General features: G+C 41.5%; 1 protein-coding gene across 1 annotated transcript in view; it reads right to left on the minus strand.

Annotated features, from left to right (window-relative positions):
- Window positions 1-10,274: 10,274 nt before the first annotated feature.
- The window catches only part of LOC119426686 (matrix metalloproteinase-16), a 93,646-nt gene continuing 77,409 nt past the window's right edge, over window positions 10,275-26,511 (minus strand). The window contains exons 8-11 of the mRNA XM_037694265.1: window positions 22,804-22,942; window positions 18,440-18,590; window positions 16,239-16,354; window positions 10,275-10,699 (exon numbers count right to left, since the gene is read on the minus strand). Coding sequence (XP_037550193.1) covers window positions 10,365-10,699; window positions 16,239-16,354; window positions 18,440-18,590; window positions 22,804-22,942 — 741 coding nt within the window. The 3' untranslated portion in view covers window positions 10,275-10,364. The remainder of the gene's footprint in view (window positions 10,700-16,238; window positions 16,355-18,439; window positions 18,591-22,803; window positions 22,943-26,511) is intronic.

The raw sequence follows: 26,511 nt of genomic DNA on the forward strand, positions 1-26,511 counted from the left end.
AATTATCCCAGCTATTAAGATCTATTTTTCATCCGTACGTTTTTCAGCTCGTAACTTGTTCCACAATTTTTCTTCTATTTCAGCAATCCATGTATCAAAACGTTCAACTCATTCAGGATGTTCCTGCTGTGACTTTTGCTGTTTGTACAATATATACTTTATGAAATATTTATCTTTTTCAGCCATGTTTTCTTCTCAATGGAGTTCTCTTCACATCCTTCAAACCCTTTAGCTGTTTAAAATATTTTACTGCTCATTTCAGCTTTTGTTGTAGTTCAGCTTTTATTTTTTTTAGCTACTTTGTGCTAATTTCCGCATCCCCCCCCCCCCACCCCCAACTTCTTTCGGCTAATTTTCACTGTTTCTTTCTGTTAAAATAAACATTTTTCTGCATTTACAACTACTTTTTATATATTTTTCAGCTAATTTTAGCTTTTTTCTGGTGATTTATTTGTACTAATTTCCATCTCATTTGATTCTTTCAATTTCCAAAATAAAAATAAATTCTGTTAATTTTCCATTTTTTTTAATCTATTCAGCCTCACTGACTATTTCAGCTTTTTCTCCACATTTCAGCCATTTTCTGCTGCTTTCCACTTTTATTTTCCTGCTTGCAGCAAATATCAGCTGTTCAAATTCAACACAGCAATAGTTTAGCCATGAAACCGTTTCAGCTTCTTAAGCAGCTTTCAGCTAAAATCATTCAGCAATACTGCATTTTGACAGTACAATACCATTTTTATATTTAAATACACATCTCTAAAGGTTTGCAGAAAATATAAGAACCACTATTTTGTAGATTTTTGATCATTTCAGTTCATAATCAGCTGAAGACTCAAACATGAACAGAGAAAACAACAGAAAGGAGAATTTTTATTATAGCAGCAACATGTTTAGCTGCATCTGGGTCATATTTCAGCTCACAGTTTATCTGCCTGTAAAGACTTCAGCTACTCTGACCCAACAACACATCTCTAAGGCCCAAACTAACCAGACTTTTTTTTTTTTTTTAATTCAACCTTTATTTAGACAGAGACTCAAGTCTCAGCCACAGAACAAGGCACACTCTTTATTAAACTTCTATTTTTATTTTCTTTAAGAAAATTAGCGTCATCCTGCAAACTCTGAGCTGTTTTCTAAATAAGATAAAAAGGACCCAGGTTAGGCCCAGAACTGGTTCTAATTCTGCACCTGTGAAGGTGTGGCTCTGCGTTTTAATCCCACAGTAGTTCTTTTAACAAACAAACAAACAAACAAAAACTCCTGAACTACTCACCAAACTTTTGAGTATCTTCTTGTGGTTTCGTCTCATTGTACGCAGCTGTGCTGGAAGTGGGAGGAGCCTGTCCGGAGGCGTTCTCAGAGGGGCGGGGCCACAGCTCCAATCTTTGGCTGGTCAGGACAAGTTACCTGCACTAGTTCTGCATCTGATTTAATAAAATTCTAAAAAGGATAAAACATCTAAAACTGATAATATATATATATATATATATATATATATATATATATGTGTGTGTGTGTGTATTTTAACAAAATATAAAAAATTATGCATTCCCTCAAAGGAAGCTGCTTTTTTATTTTTTTATGTGTTTGTAACGTAATGCAATTTGTTTTCAGTTCACATTAAAATCTGCACATCAGTCAAAGAAAAAGTACTTCTTTTCTCTAAAAGATCAGAATGTCTGGGTTGCTGGTGGAGAAAGGAGGGCGGGTCAGAGATGCAGAAAATAAGGACTTTAAAGTTTCCAGGCAAATGAGTTTTGAGTGTGTCAATGAGCAGCAGGGGATGGAGAAACATTTCAGGCCCAATTCTTCTTAATCTACGAGCAGACGGGTATCGATTGTTCCTCAGAAGGCAGAAAAAACAACCAGCAGGAGAGAAGAGCCCTCAGGAAAACAAGGAGTATTCCTTCACAATCCAAACATATCATTTATAGTCAGCGAGAGACCCACGTCAGTATCCAGGCAAGTTCTCGAGTTGATCCGGTGAGGGAGACTGGGGGGACAGGCCGACCTGATCAATGATGTGATTAATGGAGCTAATTTTACCTGAACACCGCGCATCATTACTTCCTGTTCTCCGTCTCCTCCTTCCTCCTGTCTGTACGTGGAAAATGTTTGCCTCTATAATGAGAGTCCTGCATGGAGGCAGAGGACGGTGGAGGTTAAAGGGACGGGTCGTCGAGGACAGAGACGGTATCTGCTGCAGCTCCGTGGTAGCCGTGACCTTCCACCACCGACAAACTGAAACATCCCGTTGAAGCTTGAAAAGGCTTGTCCTGCTGCGACAAGAAGAATAAAAGCAAAACTAAAGAATCAAACATTAGTTTTAGTTCCAAATATGATTTTAGAATGTTTTTGTCCGTTTGCAAAATATCCCATGAACCAGTCTAACGAAGCAGCAAAGCAACATGAGCCGGCACAAAATGCTGAGCTACAGATTGGTGTAGTAACCGAGTCATTATCAGCCCGATTCAAGATGGCCCCCACAGCTAAATGCGCTCAGCCGGCACAAATCTACTAAGATATAAAACTATTTTGAACATTGCTCACAAGGTTTGACCAAAACATCTATAGTTTGTTTCTTAATGGGATTTTCAACTATTTGGACAATAGACATTATTTAATAAACAATTAGTTCAGGTATAAAAACAAGATTGAAAAATACTCTAAACTTATTTGAATCTTCTTCATACACTAAATTGGATAATGGAATTCCTCAGGGTTCAGTGCTTGGCCCGATACTATTTACTTTATAAATGCTTCCATTCGGTCAAGTTATTAAACAGCATGGGATAAATTTTCATTGTTATGTTGATGATAAATGATTATTTGTCCAAGAAACCCAATGAATCCAGTTACTGTCTTAAAGACATAAAAACCTGGATGACGTTTAATTTTCTGCTTTTAAACACAGACAAGACTGGTTGTGGTTTTTGGAGCTGAGCATCTTAGGAATAAATTTTGCAGTCTTCAACTTTCTCTGGATGTCATTAATCTGGCCTCCAAAATTAAAATTTCTTCAGGTTTAAACAAAGAAAATATGAAAAACACTGCTTTGCCTCAATAGGGTTCTACGTCAGGAAGCTACGGCAACAATACTAGGACAACCAATCTCTTACAATGGCAGCACATTAAAAGTAAATATATTTTTTAATCGATTTGGACTCGTCCATGCCCACAAGGCAGTTCAAAAATACATTTTACTACCCACCTCCACCAACACATGAAGGGAAAACACTTCAAGTGTGTTTACTGTGGGGAGAAGAAAATGGAAGAAAGCACTAAAATAAACACAGCCGAGCACTTAATGCTTTTGAAAGCAGAAAGGCAATTTTACCATTGAACACTCCTGTGATGAGAACCAATGGAATGTTGTCCCTAAGAGTCCAATTTTACTGCGCACACTCAAGACCGAGTCCGTGACCGCAGTCGGTAAACTAGCTTGACCTCACCCCCTTTGTTGTCAGGAACTGTATGTCAAATGTGTCCCAGCAAAGCTAGAACAAACACTCTGCAGCTCCGGTTTCACATTCGGCCCACAGTAAATGCCAGCACTGCACCTCTGGGATCGTACGGTGCTGATTGTTATTGTGCCACCCCAAAAATACAGTGCCGGACGACCCGCGGGACCTCTGAACTCTCCGAGCCAACACGGTTCTCTGAATCAAACACCACTTTTTATTTCCCTTTCCTGCAGCTGGTTGAGTTCATCTCCAGAGCTCAGCGTACAGGGGTTGAAGTCAACAGTCTTACTTACTGTTTGGACTTCCTTTCACCCAAACTATGGATTTTTTTGGACTCTCAGTAAACAAAAGTTGTGTAATAATGATATAGAACGTCCCGAGGAATGTTCCAAACTCATAAACAAAGTCTTTCAGCTCACGGCCGCTGTAAAGTCAGTCGCTAAAGCAAAAACCAGTAGAAATACGCTTGGACTTTTTGTTTTGATGGATGTTTTCTTTATAAGGGATGCTTTGAGCATTTTAAAGTGGAGTTCTTTGGAAAAGTTATGAACCACAAACTGTGTGGATAACTTTTTGAATGATAAACAAAACCTGCTCCATGAAGGGCTTCCAGCAGGAATACCGTCATATTTTTACCAAAACAACCATGCAATGCAAGACAAAATGGTTTATTTATTAGCCTTTGCATAAACTTTTAAAATTTTGAGATTGCAGTTGTTTTTGGGCGGTAGCGATAAACTTTATGTCTGGACCTGCTTGGACTGTTACCTCATCAGTCTGGTTTACTGGGCTGCAATGTTTCTGTTGGTTTTAAATTTCCTCTTGTGAGTCACAAGGATTCATTCTTGTTGTGGCAAAATAGTTCTCAAAATGGTCTGGATCCTGTCTCAAATCAGTCTCAATTTAGTTTCTATGTCTCTAGAGCACTAGAGCTGTGCTTATTTGGTGAGATGTATGCAAACTCCCAGCTTTGTTAAAGGTTTACAAAAAAATCTATTTTCAAGTTTACATATTTTCTTGCTATTCTGAGTCTCCAACTTGTCCCAAACAGTTGCAGACCAGGCTGTGACTGGTGGGAACAGTACCAGCAAGGGAACTTTAAAATGTTTATGCATTCACAAGTGTTCTCAGTTTCATCATGCGAGTCACAGGGTTTCACTCACGGAGAAATAGTTTTCCAAAGGGTCTGGGTCCTGTCCCAAATTAGTCTCAAACTCGTCTCAATTTAGTTTCTATATCTCTAGAGCTGTGTTTATTTGGTGTTACAGTATTCATTTAAACTCCCAGCAAATTTGGTCAGTAGCTTGTCCAAACATGTTTGTTTTCAAGTGAAAGTTTAAATATGTTTAGGCAATTCTGAGTCTCCAACTAGTTCCAAACAGTTGCAGACCAGGCTGTGACTAGTTGGCAAACAATACTCGATGCATTCTGGAGGATTCTTAATTTCTTCACAATAATTGCAGGGTCTTGTTCTTGTGTCAGGGCTAAGTTGTCTAGAGTTGCTGAATATATCTGGATCAGATCGAAATTAAGTTTCCATAATTCCAGAGCCAGGAATCGAAAGGAGCCAGTTGAGGTGGTTCGGACATTTGGTAAGGATGCTTCCTGGGCGCCTCCCTAGGCTGGTACTTCGGGCATGTCCGACTGGGAGTAGACCCTGGGGAAGACCCAGGACATGCTGGAGAGACTACGTCTCTTGGGTGGTCTGAGAGCGCCTTAGGGTCCTCCCAGACGAGCTGGAAGAGGTGGCTGTGGAAAGAGATGTCTGGGTCTCCCTGCTCAAGCTGCTGCCTCCACAAACCGACTTCGGAATAAGCGGAAGATGATGGATGGATAGTTCCAGCGCAATAGAGATTTTTTTCATTCATTCAACCTTTATCTATACATGTTAGTCTCACTGAGCCATGAGGACTCATTTACAAGAGACCTGCTTCTAGATATTTAAGATATCTTTGGGCAATACGTATCCATCTTGCAGGTAGTTCATGCAAACGTACTTGAAAGTGAAAATTAACTCTTTTTTTTTTAGAGGGTTGTGTTTCCACTTAGCCCTCAACAGTTTCAGCTGTGACTAGCGTGTGAATGGTACTTGCTACGAAGTCTCAAAACCTTTGTGAGCTTTCTCAATTTCATCCCAAGTCCTAAGGCCTTGCTGGCAAGTTGTCGGAGGCGTCTCGATTTTGTCTTATTTTCCATATTCCATATATTTATTTTGGTGATATGTATAAAAACCCTAGAAATTTTTAATGATAATGTCTTGAAATGTTCACGGGGGTTCTTAATTGTCTCATGCGAGTAGTAGCCCTATGCTCTCAAGTCACGGTAAAATAGTTGCCTAAGGCACCTGGATCCTGTCTAAATTTAGTTTTTATAGTTCCAGAGCTATAGAACTGTATTTTTTCCACAAGTACCAGTAGCTAGTTTATTGTTTAATTTAATCCCAAGTGAAAATTTACATATTTTATCAAAATTTTATCTCCAATAGTTGCAGCGCAGTGACATTTAGCCTTTAACCTCATCCTTAGTGCTCTTAACTTTTCCACACTTTTCACACAGAAGTCACAAGATAAGCAGAGAGTTTGGAGGCAGATCATCACATACTGATCAATTTATTCATTCAGTCAGAACAGGTTTCTTTTTTTTTATTTTTTATTATTTGGTTGTCCCAAAGTCTGAAACAAAGAAGTGATTGAAAGACATCCGATTTGTTTTGACCAGAAAAATGAAAAGCAGAATGTGATTATGAAAATCAAAAAACACATTCAAAGACTGCTCGAAACGAGTGAAGACACCTCTGAGGACAACCTGAGCCGCCAATCATCAGATTTCCAGAGGAAACTCCCAAATGTACCAAAATATTTTATTGTACCTGGAAGAGGGGAGGTGGGGAACACAAAAAGTAGAAGAACTGTATTTTAAAGAAAAAGACATCATTTTTTTTGTTCTCAAGGAGGCTCCAGTTGAGCAGAACCAATTGTTCGTACGCTAAATGCTTGCATGCACGTCGACACAGGCACTGATCTGGACTCGTCTCGCTCCGTGGGTCCTGCGTGACGAGACAGGAGCATTCTGGGAACTCTCAAACAAGGCAGTCAGCAGAGTTTCCATTTCTAAATGACCCCACTGAACAACCATTTAAGATGAACCAAAGGAACAAAGATGAATCCATTAAGGCTCTCGTTGGCCTGTTTTGAGTCGTACGGAATAAAAGGTTGAGCGATTGGATGAATATCAACCATCGGCCATCTGTCTTTTTTTTTTTCATTTTTAAGGGTTTTGTTTTCCACTTTAACTTGGAGAGTTTAATTTGGCCTTACAAGAGTTTTAACCTCTAAATAAATGCCGTGTGCAAACAACTTCATGCGTTTCCAGCGAGCAAACCCTCTCCTGTCAGAAGGCCAGTAGCTACCGTCAATCAATGCTGGGATTTACTGCTCAACAAATTTGCAACAGTTTTGGTGATTTCAAGAAATATATTATAATCAAAACAACAAAATACAGTTACCACTATCATCACTTGAAATATGGACTCTGTATCACTTTAAGATGAACTAAGACAATAAGGCATAACGTTCATTCGCCCTGTGATTAATGTGCGTTTTATGAAAGCCTAATTTATTAGACAATTAACCGAGAACAGCCAAATGTAATAAAATAACCCAGTTTTTATAAGAAGCAGACAAAACAAAGCAGCACCAAGCAGCTCCATCATCACAGCGGCTGCAGTCAGCTGCTAAACGCCCAACAGATTAAACCGTTACACGTTTTAATTTCCTCTTCCATTTGTGTTGGTTCTGCAGATAGGGACGTTTGGCTTTTATTGTTTTACTGCTGAATTCATGGTAAAGCTCAAATTTCTAACCAAACTGACAATATTGGTGTGCGCTCTTGCAGCCCCCCCCCCGAGCATGCTGGAGATAATTGGGGGCCGGGGGGTGTTGTTTAAATACATTTTTCCAGCAGGTTTCCACTTTTTGACAGCAACAACATCATGTTTGGAGTTGACCACACGTCAGCTCTTAGGACATTAAAGCTGCCTGTAGCTGGTTGCACAGATCTGGTATATTTCTAGTACAATTTTCTTTTCTGTAATTTATTCTTTTAAAACCTGAGACTTTATATTAATTTTGGCCATAAATGACTAATAAACAGTTGTATGATGAACAATTGTCCATTTCTTCCCACCTTAAAAACAGAAAAAGTACCACATATGGTGCATTATACACCCGTCTACAAACTATTACACAGCAATGGCCTGGACAAGCAAAGACCTTAATATGTGACCTTGACCTTGAAGGTGATGAAACGATTACGGGACATGGCATCTAGTGTTGGTACAAATCTGTATGAGGTTTTATTAAATTATCTTGAGCAGATTATACGTTATGGTCCAGACAAGCAGACATTAGTTGAATGTTCACCTTGACTTGCGACCTTGACACTGGAATAATGAGAGGTGTACACAACACTCCGTCTGGTGATGATGCACATGTGTATGAAGTTTTGTTAAATTATCTTGAGCGGATCAGAAGTTATGAGCAGGACAAGGGAAAGTTTAGACGTACGTAGACGATACTGTAATATCCAACAAAGTTCAGTCACGTCATCTGGACGGTTTCTTTTTGTTGTTGTTGAAACGTTTCGACCTTCATCCAAAGGACTTCATCAGTTCGAGGAGCCACAAATAAACTCAGTCCCATTCCAAAACCGTCCAGGTGACCTGACTGAACTTTGGATTTTTCTACCTGGATTATTGAGCATGAACTTTGATGTTTTGAACCACTTTGGTTTAAACTGTTTCAGAGGAGACGACGAGGGAGAGGGTGTTCCCCACAAGGCATAAGCAAACTAAGCGGCTGCTTAGGGCCCCGGGGCCACTAGGGGGCCCCCCTAAGTGGAATTGAATTTTTTAATTTATTTATTATATAATCATTTCTATATGATTCTATTCAATATTTTAAGTTCAGCTTTTGCAAATTATTGCATAATTTACATAGTTTAAGAACTAATTATTCAACTTTAAATTTATTTTTTTAAAACCATTTTACGTTGTTTCAAGTAATTGTTCATTAACACAATTTAAGTATTTCTTTATTTTATTTGCTCAATTTAATTTATTTTTATGCATCTAAGTTATTTTATCTGTTGTTGATCTTGCACTACAAATTATTTTGAACATTACTGCTGCAGTTCTTTGGAACCAAAGATAATAAACCAGATGACATTTTTGCTGTAAAATACATTGCATACTGGTGTTTTTTTTATTTTGTTACTTTTAGTACCACTATGATATATACATACAAGATAATGTAAACAGGGCTGTCAGAGCTGCAATGAGTTTGTTAGGTGGGTGAATAATCTGATCATCTGACTGTTGACTGCAGTAATCCACATTATTAGCAGAAATAGAGGGCCCCAGACCAAATTGGAGGACCATGGAAGCTTGGACTGGCACTGGTTCCCCAGAAACCACTTATCACCAGCAAACTGGTTGGTCCACTATGTGAGTGTGCTGCTTGTGGGATTGAGTTTGTAGCTCCTCGGACTGATGAAGTCCTTTGGATGAAGGACGAAAAGTCTCAATAAGAAAAAGAAACCACCCAGAGGACCTAACATTGTTGATTTTTTGTTGTTGCCTGGATTAAAGCACGAACTTTGATACTGTAATATGTTTGTCTTTTGACAGGTGTATAAAAAAAGCTTAAGAACGTTTTATCTAATATATCGCCAATCGCTGGACTGATGGCCGATGACAAAATTTAGCCTATTGCCCAACCTAAATGGAAGAAAATAAAATTAGCAAATATCTTAACACAAACTAGTGGCTTTACTCCAGACCCTTAAAACATTACAGTACATTAACGTCAGTACATTGACCCGACTGTATACTCCGTCCAGATTATCTCAGCAAGCCAGTGCTGAGGATTCTGTAATAAAACATACAATACCAACCACAAGAAGCGCTTAGTTAGCTTCTTTCACAAAGAAAAACAAAAACAGTATACAAAAAAAACAGACAAAAAAAGAATAAAAATCCAGAAACCAAGCATAAGTAGTATGACGTATGATTAAGGCGAGTTAAAATATTGCGGTATAATTTGGCCCCTGTGTCTTAAACAGACCGCCACAACAGTCAGAGCTCCCCGACTCTTCATCGCTGCAAAGATCCAGAGAAGGAAAATAAAGTGAAGATTAAAAAAGTGATTCTCTTTGGAGAGAAGTTCACGTCTTTTGGTTTAGTTTGGTCTTAAAGGGACAGGTGAAGACTTCCTTTCTCAAATCAAACGCTTAAAAGTGGAAATTAAAATAAAAAAAAAGGGACATTTGGTTTGATGATGGTGATCTGATGGGATTTTTAAAGAAGATGGGGAGCTTGGGAGAGAACACCCCCGATGGGAAAATAGAAAACTGTTGTTTGCCAACAACCTGATATGAGAGCTGACAACGCAGTGCCCTGAGGGGGGGCATCTGTCCCCCCCAGAACGTCCTACCTCTGAGTAAAAGCAGACAGGGCAGAAAAATAAAACAGAAGGGAACAGGAAGTCAAGTTTCTGTAACAAAGAGATGCTGACACCCCCCCCCCCCCCCGAGACCAAAGGTCCTTTCTTTTCTGGCAAAGATCCCTTTTTGCCTCCAAGTTGTTAAAAAGGCGGGGGGGGGCAGGCAGAGTCAGCCTTCAGTTCTGGGATCACCTTTTGTAGAACAAATCACAGTCGGACCGTCTGTCTGTTTCTGCAGGTCCAAACGAAGGGATCAGACCCCCCCCCACACCCCCTCCCCCGAGAGGACGAGGCAAGGCCGTGGGTTTTATTAAAGCTGTCCAAAGTCAGCCGTCCTCCTTTTTATGTAAAAGCGAGGGCTGTTGTCCCGATTCGTCTCCACTTTCCGTCCACCGTTTCAGACCCATTCCTGCATGGAGCGTTTGCAGTACAGTATGTGGCGCGGCGTGCCCTTCCGCTTGAACTGCACCACCGTGTAGACCAGCACCAGCAGGCACAGCGCCAGCACGCACGGAATGACGATGGCTATGGCCTTCACCGTGCTGGCCGCGTCGTCCAGCTCGATCACCACGTCCGAGCTGCCGTCGTCGGCTGGCGAGCGGCCGGGGTCCACGGGCATCAGCTCGCAGCCCAGGAAGTCTTTGAGGATGGAGCGGGGGTAGCCCGGCTCCACCCGCAGGAGCTGGTTGTTGAACTTCCAGTACTCCTTCCCCTTGTAGAAGTACGTAAAACCTGAAGCATGGAGACAAAAAACAGGTGAACTCAAAGTGCAAAGTGAACGGAAAATACACATAAACAGTCAATAATCTACACCCATCAGCAATAGTTTACAATAATTATCTTGATCTTAAACTCTTATTTTAAGGGAGTAATAACTTTAGCTGTAAGTTATTTTTCATCTTTCCGAGGCATTTTATCAATAATAGACACACAAGGTGAAACACAATTAGTTTGATAGAACTCTAGATCACAAATAAATTAAGTGACTGACTTCCTCCGGTTACCAGTTTCTCTGTTTTTGGTCTTTTAGTTCTTATTTTAAATTAAACATTTCCATTTTGAACAAAATAGACCAGCATTCCTTAAAGGAATGCATGTCGCCCACCACCCCAAACACCAAAGGTTTAAACAAAGACCTTGCTTGAACTATGAGTTCATATGAGTATGATGAAGGCTCCTAGATACTGGTTTCTCAGATCACATTGTTGGTTGGTTTTCAAACTGTCAGGTCAGAGCCAATGTGTTCGACATAACGGTACTTTAACTAGCTACCTAACGGTCACTAATGGTGTTCCACAAGGCTCAGTTTTAGGACCCACTCTTTTTACAATTTATATAAGTAATGTAGGTCAAAACCTTCCTGATGCATCCTTGCATTTCTATGCTGATAATAATTGTTTATTGTCAAGCTAACACAGTTGCCAAGGTTTTCCAGCTTCTACAGTCTGCATTTGACATCATCCAGTCGGACTTATTCCATCGCAAACTGGTGCTAAATGCTGATAAAACCAAGGGGATGTTGTTTTCAAACAAAGTTGCTGCCAGCAGTTCTTCCTTCTATATCATCCATGTATCGTGTCCTTATTGAGTTTGAAGATTCTTACAAATATTTGGGAATTTTAGTTGATGCACATCTCTCTTTTAAACCAAATATCGAAAATTTGATAAAGAAACTGAAATTAAAACTGGGTTTCTTTTTCAGAAATAGATCTTGCTTAACTCTGAACGCCAAAAAATGCCTTGTAGCTGCTACCTTCCTACCGGCCATTGACTATGATGACATGATTTACATGAATGCTCCCTCCAGCTCCTTGCAGATGTTGGATGCTGTCTAAAAAGCTTTCATAGTAGCAGCTTCGTGCACTCCGTCCATCTTTCGGACGACTGCACGCACATGTTCTTGTTGTATCTCGGTGCAATGATAATAAAGTTTATTCTGATTCTGATCATGGCGCGCTAAGACTCATAACTGGTTGTAACCATCGTACCATCACGTCACTTTGTATCCATTGGTCATCATTATCTACACGAAGGCTCTCACACTGGTACATGTTCATCTGTAAATCACTCCTTGGTCTGATGCTTTCTTATATCTCCTCCCACACGTCACGTCGTCAGTGCAGTTACGGCGTGCGCTCTCAGGCCATCATTACTTGCAGCGTCCCCTCAGTGCGGACTGAACTTGGCAAAAAGGCCTTTTCCTACTCTGCTCCTGGAACCTGGGACACCTTGCAACAGGAACGGAAGCTGTCCACCTTAATTTATTTAGGGGGTTTTAAACATTTGATAAGGTCAATAGAAACATCAAAGCAAATAATGTTCTTGTTTTTGTTTTACATGGCACCATGATTTTATTGTTTTATAACACTACTTTTATTTTATTTGGATTTTACTGTAGTTTATTGTTGTCTGTACTTTGTATGTTGTCTGTCTAAAACAGGTCCCTCTTGTAAATGAGTCCTCGTGACTCAATGAGACTAACTTGTATAAATAAAGGTTGAATGAGTGCTAGTAATTCAGGAGATATTTTATTAACAGAAACAAGCAGTACGCCGATGTGCCCCATTAAAAAGGAATTTGCATAGTGAATATTTTTGAGCTAAGTGTTTTTCTGCACTAGGGAATGTAAGTACCGGTAAACCTTAATGATTTTGGTGCAAGATATACGAGCTGGTAGGAGTTACACTGTGTAGAAGAAGAGAGGTAGCATCCATACATCCATGTGTTTGTTTGTTTGTCCGAGGCGGCGCAGAGTGATGATCCTGGTGAGTGGAGGGAGCCATTTTATCCACCACCAGATGCAATGAGTTTGACGTTAACCAATTTTAAATAATGACCTTTCTTACGCCACCTCGCTTATTTTTCAAAGTATCATGCTCACAAGACGGATGGACGAAGGGTATTTTCAAGTCCTTTTCTGGCTCCGCGATGAAAAACAGAGGAGTTACATGATTGCAAGGCTTTATTTTCTATTTTTTTTATTAAACCGAAACAGAGTTCATTCAAGTCAAACTGAAGGTTTCCTGTCAGTCAGGCAGAACAGGAACACCTAAAACCCAAACACCGAGTTTCTCCACTGTTTATCCTCCGTCTTGGTTTCAGCTAAGATATCCTGACCATCCCCGGTTCTGATTATATCGGTCACAGAAGCAAAAACATGCACGATCCAGATCCCACAGCTGGAACCACACAAAAGTAACGAAACAAAAAGTCACAGAAAAAAAAACTGCCTTTTAAACCACAAATGACGGTTTAGTGGAAATAAAAACCACCATAAAAAAGGTTAGCTGCCACAGTTGGTCAGAATTAATGCAGGTTTTGACTGAGATGGTTTTAATTCCTCAAAAAAAAATAGACGTTACTCAACATTTTTTCCGTTCAAACCTAACAGATGAGACTTTCATAGATGTGTCCGTGTGATAAAACATGGCTGAAACATTACGCCTTCCTCTCCCTCACAGGTCTCCTTTACACGTTGTGCCTCGCCATTTATTATTCATGGACGCTCCTCTCTGGCAAGACGAGGAAAGCAACGCTCTGAATTTCCAGCGGAGGAAAGACGGTGCCTTTTATTTTTTAAATCACTTGTTAGGTGGAGATGTTCCCGGTGAGGAAGTGAACTTGTAAAATATTAATTTCTGAATGAAACTAAGTGATCAAACGGCATGAAGGGAAAGACGAGTTGGAGATGAGGCTTCGTGCATTTTTAATTAAACTGGCACAGTGTCTGTCTAACTTTCAAGGCTAACCGAGCTAGCACATAGCAGCTGCCAGATAATACCAGGTGGAACCATCAGTTTTATTCCAAGAGCCAAACGTGGACACATAAATCAACCTCTGACAGCAATTACTGGGAATAAAGCCCCAGCAGAACAAAAACAAACCAAAGTTTACTTCCTGAGCGACCGATATCAAGAAGTGGTTAGCATTAGGCAAACAGTTAGCCTAGCATTACGACTGGAATCAGGGCTGAATTTGATCATTTTTGACAACAAAAAAAGCTAACTGAAAATAATTAAACATCAAATCAAGTAAATCTACTTGCAACTATCTGCTCCTTTAAGAGTTTATCTGTCGTGAATGGAGTGAAAATGTACTTTATATAAACGAGGATAGACGGAGGAAACAAAGTGAATCACCTCGATGAGGAAAGTACTGTAATTTTCGCTGTATAAGTCACAGTTTTTTGTATAAATTAGATTGCCTGCGACTTATTTATGTTTTTTCCCCATATTTATAAACCGATTCTTGGCTGAGATCTGACACTTTCATTTATTCTGACATGGAAAATATGGAACACTACCATTTTCAGCCACTAGAGGGCCCTCGACTAATATGGCAAGTCAAGTGATTCATTAATGGGCAAATGTGGCTATTAATGAGACACTTGGCTTGCCGTACAAAGCCACCGTCGTCTTGCTCCAGAACTCCTGGATCAAACGTCAAATCAGCTGCATTTCACCACGTCACTCAGGTGAAATGCAGCTGATTTGACCGTTAAAGTTCATTTATTAAGGAAAAGTTAGACTGAGACAAACTTTTACTATAATTATGAGCAAACAAATAATTGTTTTTAAGTGTTAATCTTGTTAAATTCTTGTTAAAGACCTCTTGTGCACGCTCCTGCGACAGCCATTTGATTTTTGGCACAACACCGGCCCACGTTTTCGGGTTGTCAGCGGTGACGTATAATAGATGCGACTTATACGGCGAAGCGACGTATTTATGTTTTTTCCAGTTTATTAGACATATTTGGACTGATGCGACTTATATGGTGGTGCGGTGTTTACGGCAGCAAGTACGGCAGCATTTGCAGGTCCTACAAGTCACTAAATGACGTCATTACCTGACTGTGTTCCCGTAACTGTAACAGAATCTGTAAGAGATAGAAACAACATTGTGGGAGACAAAAAGTGAGAAAAAAAAATCCTAAATATGTTCAGAACTACAAATTAATTTTCTTGTTGGTTCTTGGACTTTTACTCCCTGCTTATGAGAGAACAACCTCGGGAAGTGTTTTGTTTTTTTCAATGTTCATTGTGGTGAATAAACAAGAAAAGAGCCCGTTTACATGGATCTGCTGTAGTATCCATGTTAGGCCGGGTTGCCAGACAAGACACGATAAACTATTGTACTGTTGTTTGTGTGCATAAAAGAAGGATGACAAAGAGCATAGTCATGTTTATCTGGCAATCCTGATGCCGGGCTCAGCTGCATGCATCGAGCTGCAGTGTCAGCATGATCAGTTACATCGAAACTGGCGAATACAGGAACGTTCCTTTGGACCAAGGATGTTGGTGGTTTGTTCCAGCATGCTGAAAAAAGGTGAGTAGCACGCTCTGCTCTCTGCCATTCATTAGGCATATTCAGAAGACTGAATCTGAGCAGAACTTGTATCAGCTCCAGCGAGGTCAGTGCAGTCCTCCGGCGCTGAAATCACACATTGTTATTACCTCCAACATACGCAATTAAGTCTATCTGGGTCAATGCAATGAACGTGCTACTTGACACACACAAACGGTGCAATCAGCCAGGCCGGCCAGTAAGAGCACACCAACACATACACAAGCAAAAACTGCAAACACCAATTACCCCTCTGGGTATGAATCCATCCTTCATGCTCTGATTGATGCCCGCTCCGTCTGACCTCACTAAAAGACACGCCTGGCTACAGATCTGGCTGCAAGTCCTCACCACAGATAGAGCGTTCAAGACCACCTGCTCCACCTTTACCAACTGTGTCGCTGCCAAGACCACACTCAAACGCACCTGGTACTACAGCCGATGGCAAAAGCCTCTTTCCGCCCGACATTATCCCACTGGTCTAAGGATGATCTCTTCAGAGCTTGAATCCTGCCTCCTCGCTCATGATGTTGGCTCGAACCAAGAGCACCCAAATGGTTTTGTCCCTTGTAGCTCCTGCTAACAATTGGGTTTTATGGCAGCCTGAGCAGTTTGGGCTGATTTTGAATTTTATCAGTTTTTTATTTTATTTTATTTTTTACCTCGGACACAATTTAGAAACAAAAAAATGAATTTTCTTGTTGATCTTTTCTTCTGTTTGCAACAAGCAAACACAATTTCCCTTGATGCAGACCACGTGGACGTATGCCCACAACTACGAATCGGAGGATAACTGGGACAAATTGCAATCAATGCTACCCTGGTTTACCTCCCAGCGTGTGCCAGCGACCAGCAGAAATCAATGCTGCCTGGCATATGAGCTGTGTCGCTGCTGCCAAATCAGAGTATCGAGCAGCACAAACCGTACCATTGTCTTTGTCGACGAAGGCCCCCTGCGGTGAATAAGGCACCCCCTTCCACACTGTGATGGGCTTTGGGTAGCCGTAGTCCATGGTTCTCATTTCCTCACTGTAGCGCCAGTACCTAAACAGAAACATATGATGAGCCACAGGAGGACAAAGCAAACACTGTTGGGTTTAGAACTGCTGGCAAAATCTGGGTTGAGGCTAACGACAGTACGAGAGGTACTTTATAGTCAGGATTAAAACAAGGACCGGGGGGGTCAGCACACTAATTGAACAGAACTACATTTAAGGAGTTTTTGGACCACTTTACAGTCCTCCAATGTTTTTACAGCACTTTACCTACTACGATTATCTGGTCAGCTTTAGCTCTTTTTAACAACAGAGCTGAAGGTGTCTTAAGCTAGTATCTCAGAGGGATGCAACTTTTGGAGATCAGTTAGTGAACGTTTGCAAAGGAATCTCAAAAAAGTTTTGAAACATTAGTGGAAGTTCTTAATTTTAACGCTCGTTTGTCTCAGACTTGGAGTCTTGTCGCTCAAATTTTCAAAGTGCCACCAAGAATTTGTGCAACAAATTTAGTCTCAAAATAGTCGCAGTACTGTTGCGAGCGTCTTTAACTTCTCTCAAACGTCTCAGTTTAGTTTCCATAGTCTTTTTAGTTTCTCAGGTTGTATGGTGACAGAAAACATCGGAGGTGACGGCCCTGAATATTCAGGCCTAAAAACCTCACCGCCAATAAATCGTCGTTTTGAAAATGGTACAAATCTGTTCCATTTTTCGTTCCACATGGGGGCAGCCGCCAAGGTGGGTCCGACGTGAGTGGGCAGTGAAATAATGCGCAGGGTCTAGAATGTAGTTTTGCACACAGCACACATTAGTTTAGTTCTAGAATCAGTTCTAGAACTAGTTCTAAAGTTGCGGCGCTCAGGGTGGCTGCATGTTGGAGCGGCTCTGTTACTTTCATTCCGACATTTTGCTTTTGGAAACTTTATTTGCTCTTTAGCAGGATGTAAGTCACATTTTTTGGATGATTGTTTCCTCTGGTATCGGATGCTGTGTAGCTGGGAGGATTTTTACTGAAACTTGTTTTTTTTCCTTTCTTTTGGACCTTTGTTATGATGCATAACCACAACAACAAGGTGTTTCTTTTTTTTTTTTTTTTTTTACAACCAGGAGCAGCTAATTAACATCTCAAAAGCTCAGATAATATCTCAGCTACAGCCCCAAATTTCAAATGAGTTGAAAAGGAGGCGCCATAGATGCATTCCCGTCTACCTGCTGGTTGTGCTCGAGTGCCTGACCACTGAGATCCTGGAACTAGCAAGAAACACGGCTTGAGACAGCAGAAGAACCAGGATCGTCCCCCGGCACCTGCAGCTAGCTGGGAAGAGTGGCCATCGCTCTGGGAGGAGCCCGGCATTCGGGCAGTCCTGCTGCCCGGAGGAACCGAGAGGCCAGCCGAGTCTGGGTGGACAGATCGGACGGCATCTGTGGCCAGTTTCTTCGGATCCACTTTGGGACGGATCTTTACAAGAGATCCTTCTTGCCTACAGCCATCGGTATCTATAACATCTCAATGAAACAAGGATAACGAGTTAAACATTTAATTTCCTTTTGGGATTAATAAAGTATTTTTGAATTGAAATGAATTAAAATACGTTTTGATTTTCAACACTATCCTCGTTTTGCGCACCTGCACGGCTCTCTGGTCCATTTGTGACAAACACTCAGAATTCAGTGAGACTGCAACTAAAACTTGACCCTTTCGTGCAGTTTTGAGTACCGGTAGTGTCCCGGTGAGATACTGCCCCAAGCTCAACATGTAATGTAAGGGGAGGGTTTGGTCCTTACATAAATATACATCAACTGGTAAAGTGAACACTTCCAGCTCCAATAAAACTGCATTCTGGCTGAAGTCGAATCTTTTTAACGGGTGTTTGGCATGCTCGCCTGATGTGCATCTTTGCCTCTTTGTTTTCCTTTGGGTCAATATTTATAGCGCTCTTTAACTCTGGTATAACTCCAGCTATGATGCCCTTCATTGTTGTTGTTGGTGAATGTTGTGGTAACCATTGATGTAACGCTGAACAGTGTTTCCTTGGTGGTGTCAACCCAATAACGTCACTGCCTAGTTTGACAGCACCCTAAAGTATCCACTATGACAGCAGAGACACGATGCTGTACTGGTTCCATGAGTGCCCACCTGTCTCCTTTAAATAAATAGGTCTTGGCCACATCCTTCCACCACACGGCAGCGTCGATGCTCAGGGAAGGCATGCCATGGGAGAACTGGGTGATGTCCTTGGGGTATCCAGGCTGCAACACCGTGTCCTTAAACACCCAGAACTGCTTTCCTGCACAACAGGAGGAGAAAACGTATGACAACACCCAGGAACCGTCCAACAGGAGAAAACACTCACCAGGAGCAGGTTTACTTTCTACACGCTGTTGTGTTTCTGTATTAGATCATTTCATCTAAAAAAGGGCACGCACATGGGCTTTGAGGCACTCTGGGAACTTTTCAGAGCAGACGAGCCGAGCTGGTTGCTGCTCAGCTGAGATAAAAAGGAAACGGCAACGACTCTTAGGGGGAAACTGGAAACCCAAAAGACCATTTAAATCCCTTTTTTCAACCTGTGAAGCAAAGCAAATACCTGCTCACTGGGGCTTTTATGGGATATAAAACCATGTAATGTGTTTTATTTTCTAATCGTCTTGAACTTGTGAAGAGTTCATTTTCTCCAGTTTTCCACTCCTCGCCCTCCTTCCTGTGGAGTAATTAGGTTAAACAGCACATTTTTGACCCACTGTGACTCCAGGAAATGCATTTCTCCATCACTGGAGGAGCTGAGATGTGGGGCAGGAGGAAGCCCGGGCGGGGGAGGGGAGAATTACAACAAGACCGACTGAACGCATTCCTGTCGACGCAATAAACAAACAAAACTAAAGGAATGCACATCAGCATATGTTGAGACGAAAAAGTTGTAGCTACGAGTAGCACGATGTCGTAGCGCTCAGAGAAAGTGTGCATCCAATCATTAGTTTCCAAGAGCTTCATTAAAATCTGACCAGTGGTTTAAGAGATATTTTGCTAACAGACAAACCCAGCTTGGAGTACGCGTTTCAGCTACTAACACACCAAATGTTAGCTCCGTATCTGCAAAACTAAGTGAGTTTTAGCCAATTATGTGTCAGTTTGCTCAGTTATTCATAGTTCATTGCAAAATATATAAAAAAAAAGTTAATCCATCTTTTAACATTGCAGAGCTGTTAGCATAAATCAGCTGTGTTTAGTGTAGTTTCCTGCTCAACACAAGAAATCTCAAAATCATTTCAAAACACCTGCACGCTCAGCATTAAGGTGAGCTGATCACCTTTTAACAAAAAACACTTAATCCTGAGTGTCATTTAATCTGAAAAGGTCTAACGTTTGCAGAGGAAGGAGCTACGTGTAGTCCAGGCTGGTGGTTGAACGGTAAGAAGGAGGGAAAGGAAATTCCTGTCATTTCACGTCTCGGCTGACGGTTCTGCGCTCGCTGTGGGTCAAACTTCTCTGACCTCGGCTCTTCGGCTAACACCCTGAAATCAACGGAGCGCCCCGACCCTCGAAAACAACGAATCCAAGCTCGTTCACCACAACCCGAGCCCCCATCCCTCTCTCTACCCGGTCTACAGGTTTTATTTATTGGCTATTAACATGAATCTGAGCTGAACCAGCCTCTAATAGACTCCTGTTTCATGTGCATGAACAATTAGTGTCTTACCTGTTGCAGGTAGATCAAAGAATGACCTCAGTTTGGAGAAATAGACAGCGACTTCGATCAAACCCACTTCCAATGTGGACTTTGCCGTCCTAAACCCAAATCCCTAAAATTTCACAGCCGTTCACGAAACTTTAAATGTCCGTAAATATTTTATTACACCATTACTTTAGCATAAATATTACAAACTGGATGCAGAAAGTGATGCAATCTGTATTTGCAAATAATCAGAGTAATATGTAAATAACTGGTGGCGTTACAATGAACTGCTGTGTGGGAGATGGAAGCCGTTTAATACAGAAACAATCCTCTTTGGTACTGGCTGTTATGGGACTAGCCATTAGCTCGTCACTCCGGTGACAATCAAACTGCATTTCTCCAAACAAACAAGCCGTTAGCAACAGGTAAGATATTAAATGTTTATAATCGCTCCACATAACCACATGTCAAAATGGCTGGCATATCCCTTTAAACCCAAACCACATGTCGCTTTAACACATTTCTATTCCAGCCCATAACTGTTTTCAAATATGCTCAGATATGGACAAACCCATAATTTTACAAGTTATTATAGCTAAAAATAACAAAAGAGCTAAATAGTAGCTGAAAGAGCAGAAAAAGCTGACAGGAGCAAAACAAATTAAAATTTGTGTAAATAAGTTATTTAGGCTGAAAGATGGGGAAAAAAACAAAAAACTTGAATTTACCATAAAACAGCTGAAAAGGTAGAACAAGCTTAAATTAGCTGATGAAAGCAGAAAGAACATGTTTCTACCAATTTGGATGAAAGAAGCAGAAAACAGCACAAAAAAGTGGAAATTATCTGAAAAAAAAAAGCTGAAATCTGCCAAAAAAGCAGAAAAGTAGCTCAAAGACAGAAAGAAGCTTAAATTAGCAGAAAGAAGTGGAGAGAGCACATTTTTGCTGAATTAGGTTGAAAAAAGTTGAAATGGGTGCAAATAATGTGGAATTAGCTGAAAAAGCTTAAATTAGCACAACAGCTAAATAGTAACTGAAATAGCAGAAAAAGCTGCAACTTGCATAAATAAGCTGAAAGGAGCATAACAAGCTGAAATTAGCAGAAAGAAGTTAGAAGCCGAAATGAGCTGAAACAAAGTTTAAATTTGCACAAGGAAGCTGAAAGAAGCTGAAAGGAGCAGTAAAAGGTTGTAAACAGATCTAAAGATTTGAAAGATGTCAAATGAGCTCAATTCATTTTCTATGATATAAAAAGTGTCAAAAAGCTAAAGTTGCACCAAAACCAAAAGACATATCAGGATCGCCCTGAAAGAGCTGAACGTTTTGATTTATGATTTGTTGAAATAGTTGAAAACGAGAAAAATGCTGAAAAACATACAGAAGATAAATGGACAGTGTGAATGAATCATAAACATTCACACTGTCCAGATATCTATAATATCAATAATATATTATAAATATATTATAATAATAGTGTTATAGAGTATTATCTTCATGCAGCAGCTGTAACAATATAATTTTTGCCTTTAAATCAAATCCATCATGTTGTGTGATTTTGTCGTGAAGCTGTGGCGTTTTTTCTTGGGGTGACTGGACTTCACGCAGGTCCAAAGTCAAAAGGGGTTCAAATAATCTTAATCTCCCTTTGTGCTCTCGTTAGGCTCAAAGGTTTTAAAAAAAGAAGCAGAAAACAGACCTGACTCCACGGCTGCGTTTAAATCTGCTGCGCACCTTCTCCATTTGGACAGGAAGTGCGTGAGCGGAAACAAACGGCAGAAAACACGTTGAATCTACATTTAACGAGTCGGGAAAACAATCAGTCGGAGCCGTGACCTCGGAGCAAACCAGACTATCCGAGCATCGTCGGAGGATATTCGCAGGGACCTGCAGCAATTTATGAAGTTTCCTGACTGACTTCTTTTCCTTCTGAACGGGGACACACACAGTAAGACCTTCTGGGAAATCTGCCGCGTGGGTTTGTGTAAGGAACGACATTCTGTTGGTAAATCCACCCGGCCCGAGTCGAAGGCAGAGCCGAGGAAACGGCAGTGAAATCAAAGTCGTCTGCGTTTCTTCCAGGAACTGTTTCGTGTTGACAACAGAAATGTCTTCAAGAGAGGATTTGTAGTTTTTATCCCTGCAGACGCGTTCTTGCATCAAGACTCTCTCTTCGCTGGAGCTCATGCAAACGCACAAAAAGATCTGGTTTTCCTTAAACTTGGACATAAATGGCTTTAAAGCTCCGTGCTCGGTCTGTACAGTACGAATGTAAAGACACCGCATGCATTATTTAAAGTCAGAACTGATGGATTATGTTGGTTATTCAGACTGAAGCGAAACGGTCCTTTAATCTCGCCCAGATTACCAATAAACTCATACGCAGACAGGATTAAGGCGACGCTTTGAGTGAGCGTGATGCTAATGAAAATCTCTTCCTGCTTCCAAATATAATCAAAACGCTTGAGCGGAATATACAAACGAGAGTACCGCGCACGGCACATCACACGCCCATCAACAAGCTGTTCTACAGCAATCTGTAGCCAAGTCCCTATGTGACCTTTGACCTTGATTTCTGATCTTGACCTTGGGGATGGGGTGATTGAAAGATTATGTGACACTTCTAGCGGTGGTACAAATGTATCAAGTTTTGTTAAATTATCTTGAGCAGATCAGAACTTATGGGCGGGACAAGAGAACGTTTAGGGACGGAGATGACGCCATGATTCGTCTTTCGACGAGTGTTTAGCAAAATGATGAACAGGCACGAAAGCTCTCTGCTGGTGCAAGCAGTGATGATGGTGATGGAAGACAAACCAGGTAGTCTCACCTTTGAAGAAGACAAACTTGTCCTCGCTGTTCTCATAGACCGCATCGATTTTGGGTGGCAGGCCCCTCCAGAACACGCTGATGAGCATCGGGTATCCGGGAACCACAGAGTTATCCCTCATCCGCCAGAACCAGTGGTCCTGCATACGGGACAAAACACTCAGTTAGGAGAACACCGATCAAAGAGATTTTGTGGAAAAAACAAAAACAAAGTGTTGCTCTTAAAAGGCATGTTTAACTCGCTACTGCCCCCGGTGACCAAATGTCAAACAGCAAAGGTTCAGGCGGGCGTTTATGGTTCATCTTACAACCTTTCGAAGGCACATTTTAAAAAAGGTTCGATTCTTGGACCCCTTCTGTTCTCACTTTATTTGCTCCTACTGGGGTCCATCCTCAGGAAACATGGTCTTTCATTCCATTGCTATGCTGATGACTGTCAGATCTACCTGCCTGTGAAACCAGCAAGTGTTTGCTCCATTCACCCTCTGTTAAAATGTCTGGATGACATTAAGGCCTGGATGGCTTCAAATTTCTTAAGTTTTAACGATGAGAAGACTGAAGTCATTGTCTTTAGCCCTAGCACAACTGCCGCCACTGATCCTGTCAACCTGGACTCTCTTCAGCCACATCTTAAGCAGTCTGGTAAAAACCCCGGGACGGTTTTAGACTCTGACTTCAAGTTTGACAAACAAATCAACTATGCTCTGCAGAAAAGCTTCGACTAGCTTCTAAACACAGTGGATTATTTGGCAGTAAAAAATGTTTTTGTTGACGATCATAGCAAAAACCCGTGAGACTGGAATCAGTTTAAGTGAAGAAATGTAAATGCATGTCAAAAGATATTTAGATGGGACTTTAGCAAAGAGTGAAGTTCTGAGATCAAATACCTGTTGGATTTTTAAATAAGCTCAATTTGGAGAATTGGTGGTATTTATGGTGGCAGAAATCTTGGATTTTGACCTGGCAACCCAGTTTTCGATGGTGGACTTTCTAGCGTGTATATGTAGCCACACACACCAAAATGGAAGTCAGTTTCTCGTTTATTTTTGTCCTCCGTCTTGGAGTGAAGAGGGGACATTGGAAATACCCTTCGTTCATCTGTGGAAACGAAATACAAGTGAGGTACCATCTTTTATTTCGTGTGGGGCTACATCTAGGCATAAGAAAGTTGATCAACCCCTGGCCACACCATTGCACCTGATTGTGGATAAAATAGCTCCCTCCACCTTCCAGTATCTGCCAAAAAAAAAAACCCCAAAAAGGACCCATTTGACCCATTTGAATATCTTGCACCAAAGACATTAAGGTTTACTTGCATTTCACTATTCAAATCCCTCGGTGATGGGGGGCATCGGCATACCTCCTGTTCAAGTTATGCTCACAACTCTAAGGCCAGAGGGTATTTCCAATTCCCCGTATTTGCTCCAAGACAGGAGACAATAAATTCATGTCTTCCGTATGTTCAACCTTAATGTGTAAAGTAACAAACACAAACAGATGTGTTTTCTTCCATTAATGGTTTTTGACACCAAGTCACATTAATCCGATGCAAGAAAGAAAAAAATAGGCGATATCGTTACACAGTTGGCATCTGATACCCGTGAATTGGAGCCAAGTCTTTGCTCTGCCGCTCAAACAACAGAGGCTGCTGCTGGTGATCGATTCCGGCTGCTGCTTTGACAGCCGCCATGCCTCCGAGATTCACTTTCTCAGGTTGCCTGGGAAGCCTCGGCGAGTGTTGTTACACAAGAAGAACCTCGGGAACAGGCTGGGAAAAACATCAAGTGTTGGAGTGAGGGGGTACGAAGTGATAGCCAGTTTTATAGGAGGCCAAGAGTTGGATTTCCTTTGAGAGGGGGTGAGGGGCAGCCAAGTGGAAGGTGTGTCTTTTTGATGTCGGGAGGAAACTTGATGACAGAGGGAGCTGGGGGGAATCCCAGCTGCGAAAGCCATTAAAAGCCAGTGAGACATCCCACCTGTTGGTGACATGAGTCCAATGGGTCCTCCTGAACGCGGTCACGCCCGGACCAAAAACACCCAACCTCACAGGACGCATCCTTCCTTATTCACAGTGAAAACTAAACAATTCTTACACCACGCTCTACAAACCACCCGTCTCACCGGGGCCTCCCTCTCCCTGGACTCTTTCTCCTCTACCTGCTGCCTCTGTGGATTTCAATTGTTCAGCACTTTCCTCTGCCTGTCCAGTAATTGAAAGCAGATCAAACTGCGAAACCCGACTCCTCTGAATGCTTCAAACTGCAGAAAAAAAGCCTCCTTGCCCGCTCCCACTTTGAAAATAAAGCTCAGGCTTCCCCTTGTGCAACCCCAAGTCTGAAAAAGCTGGGAAGTTGTGAAGAATGGAAACAAGAACGGAACAAAGTAAACGCAACAGAAATTTAACCGTTTTTACGGAAAGAAATGGCAATTTTAAATTTTATGGCAGCAACATATCTCAACAAGTTGGACCATGATCATCGGGCCCTCGGGAGACTCTGCATTGCAAACAGGTCTGGTTCTGTTCTGGGCTCAGGAACACAGTTCACTGTGCCATCCCCAAACGCTGCTTAAAGCTCTATCAGGCAAAGAAGAAGCCAGATGTGAACACCATCCAGAACCACTGCCGTCTTCTCTCAACTCATCGTCACCTAATCCATCCATCCATCCATCCATCCATAAATCCATCCATTCATCCATCAATCCATCCATTCATCCATCCATCTATCTGCTTGTCCATCCATCCATTCATTCATTCATCATCCATTCATTCAACATCCATCCATCCAATCATCCATACATCCATTCATCCATCAATCCATCCATTCATCCATCCATCCACCCATTCAACCATCTACCATCATCCAACTATCCATCTGTCCATCCATCCAAATATCATCCATCCAAATATCATCTATCATGCATCCAACCATCTATCCAACTGACCATCCACCCATCTTCATCCAACCATCTATTATTCCACCAACCATCCAACAAACATCCATCCATCCATCCAAACATCATCTATCATGCATCCAACCATCCATCCAAATGACCATCCATCCATCATCATCCAACCATCCATTATTCAACCAACCAGCCAACAAACATCCATCTATTATCCATCCATCCATTCATCAATCATCCATTCACCCATCAATCTGACCAATCATCCATAAACCATCCATCCATCCATCCATCCATCCATCCATCCATCCATCCATCCATCCAATCTGTGGTCAGGCCACTGAGACAACAGGTTTAGTACCCTGACATCCTCTCCAGTTACAATTTCAAACTCCTCCTGGGAGATCTTAAGGCGTTCCCAGGCCAGAAAGGATACACTACTTAACAATTAAATACAGTTCTGTGTCTGAACAGAGACCTGCTCTAAGTGGGACCTGTGTGAATAACCATCCTAATCAGACACCTGAACCAGGTGTATCCAGCACCTCATCACAGTAGCTGAGGGTTGGAATGTAGACGGACCAGTATAAGTGCTTCACCTTTCAGTTCAGCTTCAGTTTTCAGTTCCCATGTCACCACAGAAGACCATTACAATCCAAAAAGTATTTTGTCACCATACTTTTCCCCCCGCACAGATAAAAAAACAGACACTAAGGTAAGGGTTGAGGTCTGAGCCACACTAAGGTCTTGTCCAGTGTTGGTTTTGTTCCAGATAGTTTGAGGGTCTTCAGCAGGTCTGTGCTCA

This window comes from Nematolebias whitei, chromosome 20, assembly GCF_014905685.2.
Source record: "Nematolebias whitei isolate Nwh7 chromosome 20, NemWhi1, whole genome shotgun sequence".
Classification (NCBI taxonomy): Eukaryota; Metazoa; Chordata; class Actinopteri; order Cyprinodontiformes; family Rivulidae; genus Nematolebias; species Nematolebias whitei.